This window comes from Oryzias melastigma, linkage group LG9, assembly GCF_002922805.2.
Source record: "Oryzias melastigma strain HK-1 linkage group LG9, ASM292280v2, whole genome shotgun sequence".
Classification (NCBI taxonomy): domain Eukaryota; kingdom Metazoa; phylum Chordata; class Actinopteri; order Beloniformes; family Adrianichthyidae; genus Oryzias; species Oryzias melastigma.
Window position 1 is genome coordinate 33483549 of NC_050520.1, and position 10989 is coordinate 33494537.

At 37.5% G+C, this 10989-nt stretch overlaps 1 protein-coding gene across 1 annotated transcript in view; it reads right to left on the minus strand.

Annotated features, from left to right (window-relative positions):
- LOC112148846 (protein crumbs homolog 1) overlaps positions 1 to 5333 on the minus strand; it is a 36909-nt gene extending 31576 nt beyond the window's left edge. The window contains exon 1 of the mRNA XM_024276220.2: positions 5000 to 5333. Coding sequence (XP_024131988.1) covers positions 5000 to 5069 — 70 coding nt within the window. The 5' untranslated portion in view covers positions 5070 to 5333. The remainder of the gene's footprint in view (positions 1 to 4999) is intronic.
- Positions 5334 to 10989: the final 5656 nt, after the last annotated feature.

A 10989-nucleotide genomic window follows, 5' to 3' on the forward strand; every position in this document is an offset into this window, starting at 1 on the left:
TTCCTCCTCTGGAGCGGATTAATCCTGTGAGGATCAAGAAGGAAACCAGCCTCCACTGTTCTGACCGGACAATAGGCTGCAAATGATAGAAAATATTCCCAGATACATGTGCTATAAATACTTTGTTAAATTGTAAACCGTTAGACAAGAATTCAATTAGCCACAAATTGTCATATTTCATGAGCCACTCATGTACCAGAAAAATAGCAGCCGTTACTGCTTATCATCAGGATTTATTCATTAAAAAAACCATTGTATGGTTACTAAGTCCTGATTTCTAGAGTAAAAGCAAACTTTAAAATGCTATATTTTAAGAAAAAAATATTTTTGGTTCATTTTTCATATTTTTCTACACATTTGGACATAAAAGAAATGTTTTCCAGTTTGATGTTGTTTCTACTTCTCATTGTTTTACACCTTTCCAAGCTTTTCTCTAAGTCAATACAGTGGAAGCTTTTGGTCTTATAAGTGCTATAGAATCTACAAATACGGAAATTATTATTAAATCCTTTTACACAATACTCTGACAGTGGAAAAACTAGATTAAAAAAACAAACAAACATGTATTTATAGGAAATGTTCATAACCATCTAAATGCTTTTTATTAAACTGAATTATTTCATAACATGGAGAAGTCACATAATATCTCATAATATCTCAGACAGTTTTTAACATTTCTGAGATTTAAATGAAAAAATGTAGATGTTCTAAGATGAAGTGCTAGTTTTAGATCTTATGTGGATTTGTTAAGATGGGCCAACTGTGATACCAACATATTTTGTTCACATTGTGCTTTAAAATGAGTTATTTCCTCACATTACACAAGTTATTTTTTAATCACTGTCATCAAAATGAACTAAAATTATGTACATCAAAAGTAAAAATCATTCAAAACAATTTTCTTAAAACCACCAAATAATACTTATTATTACACAATATAAGATTTGATTTTAAATAATTCAATTTAACAGTTAACTTTTTTTTTTTTTAGCTTGTTTCCCTTTCTAAATACTTATGTGGAGCTCCTTGTTTTTAGATTGTGACATTATTTTTGTAAGATTCTATGTCAAGTTTAAATGACTTGCTGCATAAACAGATAAGTTTTTTTTACTTTCTAGTTGTTTTTAGCATAAGATTAGAGTCCTTTTCCGGTTTTTAGGCTACCACTTTTTCAGTGTACAAAAGATAATATTTTATTGGTTCTAAATATTGAATTATTTATTATTGCAGTGACTGTAGCTGCATGTGGGAAGGATGTTTGTGGTGATAAATTAGTGAATGGAATGTATTTGTAGGTTGACATCTATTCAGTCTTAGTGTCATCACAGCTCTCACATGGGTTTTTTTTGTCAATTTCACCAATAAAAAAAATATTTTTCTTATTTAAAATTCCTGTAAACTTTCAACCCTATAGTTCCTGCATGAATATATTTTTGTTGTCTATTCAAAACAGTTCCAGTCCACACAAGTTTATCTCCACAAAGGTCAGATGAGATCCAGGACCTGTTTGTTGTAACGTGACTGAGCTAAAATATCTCTGAGGATGAATACGACAGTGTTAGCGGTGCTTTTGTGTTTGTACTGTAGCTTGAAAGCTGTCTAATTATTGATGAAATAACTTGGTTTCAGCCTGAGAGACGAGAACAGGATGTGAAAAGAAGATACAGACTAATTTCATTTGTGTGACTGGAAATTAAATGATTTGAAGATGCTGTCAACACATCTGTAGTAATTCATCCTCCATGTTTAATATGGAAATCTAAAGATGTGTGGGAGCACGCTAAACGTTCTCTTGAGGAGGATGCAGCAAAGACAAAATGTTTAAGTGTTGGAACAGCAAAAGCAATACAGTAGAAAGACTTCAGCCTCGTTTCCACAGAGCTGTTTGTTTTCACAACACATGTGTGGTGTTGACTGCTAGCATGTCATTGTGTCATTGCAGTGCGACGACTAGAAAAGCAACAACAGTGGAGGTCATCCAGCAGCTCATCTTTTTCATGCTTTACTCTTTGTACATCGTGTATAACAGGAATTTAATGCTGTTTGAAAGAAGATTGCGGGCGGCTAAGAAGAATACTGTAAAGAGGAAAATGGAATTGCTAGCTTAGCGCTATACTGGTGTTTTCTAATGTCATCACTTCCTGCCAATCAGCAGGTGGTAACACCTCAACCGTCCTGTTCTATTCTTCTATAGACCTACAACTGATGAGGGCCCTCGAGAGGAACGGGTCAGAACTTTTTAATGGATCCATTTAACAATGGAAACACTCCAAATTACCGGATCAAACCGGACTGTTCCATACCGGACTGCTCAGTAGAAACGAGGCTCAAGTCATGTTAAAAATACTCAGAAAACTTCCTGTGAATATAATATAAACAAACAACAGGATCTGCTAGAGAGGAAAAAATACATTTTTTGCTATATGGAATTTCAATTTTATATTCATAATTGTATTCGTTAAAAAAAAAAAATTGATCCCAAAAAAAGAAATGCCAAAATGTTAACGACCCACTCCAATCATCTTTTTATCTGTGTTGTTTTTAAGGACATAATTTCTAAAGAATAGCAGGAGTTCATCCGAAATGTGACTGAGTTGTGGGGAGGACTGTTGGCGGAGAGCAACCCCGCCCCTTTTTCCATCCCCACTGGTGAGAGCTCTCTGTTTACACTCTTTTCCACTAGCTTTTAGCCCCTCAAACCCCCAAGGTAAGATTACTGGTGCAACAAAAATGGTGATCAATTTGGAAACTATCTCTCCGTACAGTTTATATCCAGATTCCAGCTCAGACGAGGAAAACAAAGACGTTCATGGATCTATTTGTCTGCAAGTGGATGCATCAGAATGAAAATTATGTAACAAATCGGATTTGTTTCTAACAGCATTTTTTCGTGTAGACCTGATTTACAATGATTTTAATAAAGAACCAAATATAGATCCTCCATTATGAGACAAATGACACAAAAACATGTTAAAAACTCAACGGAATGGGTCTGTAAATTTGAAACTTGATAATAAAGTTTTCCTTTATGTGCCTGTTTACAATTTAAAACATCAGTGAAGTTTATAACCTGTTAAATTTACACAGAAAACATAAAAAAATATCAGGGAAACTTTAGATACAGTTTTTTTTACTGGTTTTATTTGGCAATTTCAATATATTTCAATTGAAAATCTTTTTCCTGCTAGACTGAAAACAGTGTATAGAGTTTCTCTCTCATTTTTTTTTTTTTTCCCGTTTACAAATCCCAGAGGAAGGGAAGCCCCTGGCTAACAGACAAACTGAGCTCAGAGGAATTCGATTCAATCACCACAAGAGCGGGGCAGCTCCTCCAGAGTTCAGCTTTGTGTTCCAGAGGCTCTCGAGCAGGTGGGTGCTTCGCTCCACACCAGAAAACGCTCAAATCCTCCCAGGCTTACTCACCGTTACGCACAGACAGACATTCATCTCTAAGTCTCCTGCTGAACACATTCCTGTCTGGTTTGGAGGCAAAACATGCTCAATCTGATGTTGAAAGAATTATATTTGATGCAAACATTTTCAAAAAAACACTCTTTCTGAGTATTACTGTGTATTTATTTACAAAATAAAAAATAATAGTTATTATAAAACTTTAAGACCTACTCCAATCATCTTTTTATCTTTTGTCAAAGCATTTCAGTAGTATTTTAATTATGATTATAACATTTTTATCCAGAATTACAAAATCTGTCATTTTCTAGGACATACACTGAAAAATAGAAACTTTGAATCATTTGACAAGAGTTCTGTAATTTGTTACATTTAGTTTCTATCAAAATAACATTTTTGACTGGAGTTAACCATAAACTAAAAAAATAGTTTGATACAAACCAGTAGTTTTAAATACAACAAATTATTACAGAGCTTTTGTTAATTGATCTAATGTTTCACATTTTCAGTGTAGTTTCCACAGAGCAGCAAAAGTTTACTAGAAATTCACCTCTGAGTAGCGGGCTGAAGTGATGATGTGGAGTAAGCCTGCACCGATTTCCCATCATACTCTTCTGCTAGCTTACAGCCCCAGAAGTGCATTTTTTAGCTTCAATTTCTCTAAATATGTCCTCCATCATCAGCAAAAATGACACAAGAACAACTGTTTTCATCACAGTGGGTCTTTACATTTTCCTTCCAAACCTACTTGTCTCCTGTTTTGTGCCTCACGGAGGTCACCGCCCTAAATTAAGAGGCCTTTAGCCGGGACTGAAGCTAGAGGTCGTCCCCTTTCTGGAATCTGACTGCTGCTCTTTAATCACAACGATACAAGTCCTGAATACCTTCCACTTTAAGAAAGGCTCCGCTCCCCAAACTGCTGAACAACCATCCACCCTTCCATTCAAACCCAAGACAAAAACTTCTGCGCAGCAGTGCAGTTGGACGCCGGTTACCGTGGTGATCGGTAACAATTCCATCAGCAGCCAATCCCCACAGCCGCCGTGCCATTATTTAAACAAGGCTGAGACGCCGTACACAAACGAAGGCCACGGGGGGAAAAATGGGTCAACGCGGATTCAAAGGGTTGCTGGGGGCTGACTGGCTGCCCCCCCGACCTCGACACACCCCTGATACCAGGACCCACATGCTGCAGCTTCATCACGCGCAACGAGCGCCGTGGGAGGGCGGAGACTGGATGAGGATGAGGTGACATGTGCGCAGAGTGACTGCATCCAGGATAAAAAAAACATTCTGAAAATCACCTGACTTCTATAAAAGTTTTTTTTTTTTTCACTTAAAAGAACTTTGAAAGTGGTTGCAAGGCAGCAAAAATGACAAAAACTTTTTATGACCATTTTTGTCTGTCCTTTTACACAAAAGTTTAAACTCAAAAATCCTTTGAAAGATGAATTATTTTGTTAAAAACTGATGATAACTCAGTTATCATTACAGAATTATACCTGGAACATTAGAAAAATGTAATGATGCTATCCTTAAAAATATTTGTCTGAATATTAGGACTATAGGTTGGTTATTGATCACTTACCTAACTTGACCATCATCATAGTAATCAGCAAAGTTCTCTGATATCTGGACCAAACTCTTCCAAACTCCATGGTTAACCTGCTGCTGATGTCAGAGTGAGAGGATGCTCCATCCAGCTTCCTGGTTCTTTTATTCCAACTCAAAGGCTGACGGCAAACACCAGCACCTCCATGCTGGACCCCTCAGACTGAGTTTGGAGTGTTTTGTTTCTTGGCCAGTGTGTGTGAGGCTCTGGAGGGACCTTGCAGGGATGGAGTAATCACCCCAGCAGAGAGAGGGGAGGAAGACACGGGATGGATCGGGATTGGAGTCATTCATCGCCCGCTTTGGGATGTTCAGAAAAGCAGCGTGAGTCTTATCTGCCAGATTTATTATATTTTGAGATGTTTACATCCTAATCTAAAGTCAAAACATGGCATTACTGCTTCCCTTAACCTCAACACATGATTTTATATTCAGATTGGGAAAATAATTGCCTTTATAGATGCTAAATTAAGGTAATTTTGGAGCCAAAGTGGTTTGATGCACCAGCAGGCGTCAATTAGTTATTAAAAATAATAGACATAAATCTAAATATAGAACTTTTTCTTTAAACAGGCAATTAAATCAACTTTATCGAGACAATTTGTAACACAAAGCTGTATATTTACAATACAAAATAAATCAGGCAAATACAATTACCACATAAACACACATTTACAAACCCAGTTCACTGACAGACTTAATGAAAAAAATGACTAAAAATGTATTTAATGTTTCTGTGACTTTATGAGATTATTGATCTGAGCAGAATGATGATGATTCTACACAAACATATCAACACTCCCCACAAACTGCTACTATAAAACCAAACTTTTGCTCATTGTAACAAAATAAAGACAAAAAAATCCAGAAAGTTCAGGATTTTACAAAAAAGTGGAGTTTTTAGATCTGGCAACCCATATGAGATACAGCCAGATATACACACATGAATTCATCCTGATTGTATTTGTATTTACATTTGTAATAATTTACTCAGAGGAGTTGCTGGTCGTGGAGTTCGGACTCCAGTCCAGGATTATTATGAGATGTCTGGGATCAATGGATTGTCACACATCATTCCCCCCCTCCCTGGAAGCCCACTCCCTCCTCGAGGAGCGGGGGTGGAAGAGGCTTATCCAGAATCTGTCTAGTAAAGTGGAGGCCTCTTTGGCTCACCCCGCTACAAGCCGCCCCATCCCCCAGCCGCCGCCCCCGTCCCTAAGCCCATGGTCGACCCGCTGCGTCTACACCAACTACAAAAGTTTTAATTAAACACTCGGCGGTGGGGGGGAGGGAACGTACACATTCTATCTGCAGGTTCTTCAGCAAACAGTCAATCGATGACGTGGTCCCTGAACGCATCGCCGCTTAAACAGGCCTCATAGAAAGAAATGTTTTAAATAAATTGTAGAATTTGAAAAAAATTATTGCAGAGAATTCTTATTTTAAGAAAAAAATGTTTGTGATTAACACATTTTCTTGATCCTTTCACACTGAAACTGTCTCTAGTGACTCCTGAATAACACATGCTCTTTGAGGTACCGTAAAGATCTGACTGTTGACGAAATCAATGTGAATCACTGATAGAGTACTAGAGTAAATGTTGCATAACGATCCAATGACACTTTTCTCTGCAACAGAATCCGCTGGAATTAAGTAATGAATTCATTGTGTAAACGGCTGAAGAGATACAGTAGTCAAAAGAACACGGGAGGTAAAGCTCTGGTGTAAAAAAGTTAACATTTAAAAACTTTATTTATTAGATTATGCCTCTTGTAAGACAGAAAATACATGTTTTTCTTGTTTCAAGGGTCGTCCTTTGCTACAATTCTGTTTTTGGAATGTAGTCCAAGCTTTGAGGTCTATAGACTCCATGTGAGACCCAAAACAACCAAGGAACCAGCCAGGCAAAAAATATATCTATACTGTTAGGATTTTGTAACTGGGTTAACATCCACTGTCAGAATCCACCAAATCCCTTTCAGGGTCACAGGGTTGCTGGAGCCTGTCCTGGGTGAAGGCGGAGTACACTCTGCACATGAAGCCAGTCTGTCACAAGATACATGTACAGCAATTTAGAGAGATCAATTAAGCTACAAAGTGTGTTTTGGGGGTGTGGAAAAAACTCACGTGAGCAACAGGAGAACAGGCAAACTCCACATTGAAAGGTCCCAGCCGAGATTCGAACCGTAACTTTCTCGCTGTGCGGTGAGAACACTAACTATGCACTACCATGCAGTCCTTAAAGATCCATGATGGTGGTGTTTTTAACATGTTTTGTGGTGTCTTTCTGATATTGGAGGACACATAAATGAGGCCTTAAATTGCTCTTCGGCAATTGTAGGCTCTGCCTACAACTCAGAGGCAAATTTCTATTGAACCCCTACTACTTGCAGAAACTATGTCCTGTAAAAAACAACATGTTTTTTGGTTCTGGCAAAAAACTGCATACTTTTAATTAAAAAATCACTGGGAACTCTTTTAAATAGATCAAAAGATTATCAGATTTGTAACTTAAAAGGGATCAATTACCCAAAATGACCCCAAATGTATGTGCAATACTACATATTCAGAGTAGAACATGAGAAAAACCTTAACATGTAAAATGGAAACAATGACACAATCAGTCATCAACAGATCTCAGATTCACTCTGGAGATCCTAGTCCACACTTCACTACTCCAATAACTCTGAACAATGTTTAATTTACTTTTAAAAGAAAAAAAACATATTTGTTATAATCCTATGTACACAGTGTAGCAGGGCTCTTCTCATCTATAAAATAAAAGATCCATAAATTCAGTAAACACCTCTTTTAAGTGTTTCAAAATGAAAGAATGGAAAAACTATTCCAACCATTTACAGAGCGATTGATAAAAAGATAACCAGAACACAAGTCTGGCTCCTCCCAGTTTAAGGTGTCCTTTAAGGTGTTTTAGCTCCTCCCCTTACATTAAATATCTACCATAAACAGTTAAATACAACATTTTGAGCCAAATTAAATGACATTTTCTTCATTTTTCCAATAATGAATTTTCTATAAAAGTCTGAAAATATGAAATAGGCAGTAGTATTCAAACCTAACAACAAATGAGAACCCATTTATCTGCATTTTAATAACAAACCCAGCTTGCCAGATTGTGACAGGAGTTGTAGTTTACTGTTTGTATGTTTGTGTTTGGTGATTGGATAATGTCTGTTTTAGAGGATGACCCTCACTACATCAATGACTAAGGTTTCATACTCTTACAGTATATCTGGACCCAGATTTACCATAAATATAAGTATGTTAACTAAGAGGTTGCCATCAATCTATTTGTCAAACTGTATTTTTGTCCTTATTATCAGTGAGACACTGCTACTAGTTGTTTTGTGCTTCAGATAAATACAGACAAATCCAGATTTAATCAGGAAACAAACAAACCATTATGTATCTGAGAGGTGAAGCTGATGTCAAACAGCACTGATGTGAAGGAAGTTCTCTGTGACTGAACAAACCTGGAAAACACAGAAACCCCTCAGCCTGCTATAGCAGCACTGTATGCTAATCCCAACACTTCCTTCACACACACCTGACAGCTCTCTGATCCACTTCAATGTGATGGGAAACCCTGTTTTACAGCTGCTCTCTGTCCTGATGGAGTCGAATACTAAAGACACACTTTTTCCATGACTTTCCACAGAAATAGAATTAGAAAGCAGTTAAAGTCAGAGTCCTAACTAACCACGGTGTTGCCGGATTACAGACTTTTTGGGCAACAGACCACACGTTGGGAGACATCAGCTCATGTGGTCTCATCAGTCTTGGGATCTGTGTCCTCACCTCATTTTCTAATTTCTATTCACACAAGACTGCATACCTCACCATTGACTGTATAATATATAACTGGACTGACAAGTGTGATGTCACCCATAGAAAATACCATACCTCAGGCTCCAACATAATAAAGTCAATCAAGTCGTTATTTTTTCCGTGATACGGACGTCGCCATGTTGGAGCCAGACATGAGTGATTGGTCCGAGTGGGTCTGAGTCAGCGTTTCCATGCCAACTACTGTCACTGAGGTCCCTGTGCCGGTCCCCAGCCCAGATAAATACAAGGTTACGCATTAACACTGCTAAACCAAATGTGTGGATCAGAGAAAGCTCATTCAATGTAGCAACCCCAAACGGGATATCCCAAAAGAGAACAAAGTCTACTTCGGTCCAATCTGAATTCTTTCCTTCTCCCTTCCCCTTCATTTATCCGTCCAAACGGAGAGTTATGAAAAAATAGTGTCTCATATTTCAGATGTCACTTTGATTCACCAATAATCACCGATCCGCTAGCTATAGCGTGGAGTTTCCAGCACCTGAATATACATAACAACAGCAGTTTTGTAACTTTAAAAAGGTCAAGCTACAACAAAAAGACATTTTTTTATATTTAAATGTAAACCTCTGGGGTTCAGAGCACACCTACGTGAATAAAAGTGATTCTCAGTGCTTCGCGGTTTACCCTCGCGACAGAGGACTTTGTTTCCCTCCGTTTGGAGGATCGGATTTAAAAGAAAAGTTTCCGGACACACTTGCACTAAAATGCCCGTCCAAAATAGAGGGAAGGGAAGACTCGCCCTTAGTCTAAAAGTGAGGCTGTATACTTGAAGTTTACTTTTTATATACTATCTGTATATCGTAAACTTAAAACGTTCCAATTTAGTCTGAAGAAGTATTCAGTTACTCTACTTCCTATGTTCTACATACAAGGTCTATTACAGTATATACTTGAAATATTTATACATATACTCAGAGAAACTAAAATAAACTACAATCACACTATTTTTGCTGTGGAAAACTTTTTTTACCTAATTTGCTAATTTATTCAAAAATAAAAGTGAAAATTGGACAAATTGTTGCTAATGAACCCTGGAAACTCTAAGTAGCAAATAGGTAAGTTTTTCACTTTATAACACCAAATATTTAAATATAATGTTTTAGGAAACTGTTGCTTAAACGATTGTTATTTTCTACCCGTTCAGGGTTTTGTGGATTTAAAGCAAATCGAGATGGAAGAAAATGTTGGTGGCGTTTACGAGCAGTGGGAAGAGCAGCAGCTGTCTGCAAATGGGAAAACTAGCCGGAATTCTGCTGTGAAGCAGTAATGGAGGTTTATTGCAGCCAATTACTGCCGGCTGAACACTCGCTGGGAGAATTCATAGCAACAAGCAAAACATAATGGGCCACAGAATCACACCTTTATGAGGTCGTTTCAACCCCACAAGAAAATCCTCAGCTTTAACAGTTTTATGAGCTTTCAGGTTTGCTGTTTGGTTTTTGTCCTTGCTTTCTTTCATTTTTCATTCTACCTTAAAAGAGGTCAAACGTGTCAGTTTAGAACTTATGACTTCTATTATAAACAATTACCAGAGACTGAGGATGGTCGTTATCCTCAGTGTGTCTTCTCTTGTTCTGTCACAGTCACTTCCCCTCCTCATCTCAACATCCGTCTCAGTCTCAGCTCCCACTATAATGGTATGTTAAAAGACCTCCCACTGGTTTGTGACCCTAAACGTCACCCCTCCACCTCCTCCCTCCTTTAAAACTGACAGCAAAGAATTCAGCTAAAGCTCAGAGAGGCAGACATCCAAACTCCAATTAATGACCAATCCACCTCCCACATCCATGTTCGCCAACAAGAAGGCTGTTCAGTGTGAACAAACGCTGGTCTTTAAGACAGTGAGTCTGACACACGATGTAGAGTAGAAACATGAGAGAAACATTTGCACTGGAGGGCAGAATGCTTTAATCTATATTTATATGTATTGATGAAAGTTCAGTTACATCAGATTGTCAATTCAAGTCTATTCTTTAGTAAATCCATAAGATAAACATTTTAAATTAAGAAAATTTTACACAGGTCAAATTCTGTGTCACTAAAATGGATTTAAAGTCACTTTTCAACAACATGTGTCTATTGTAACCAGCAAGGCCA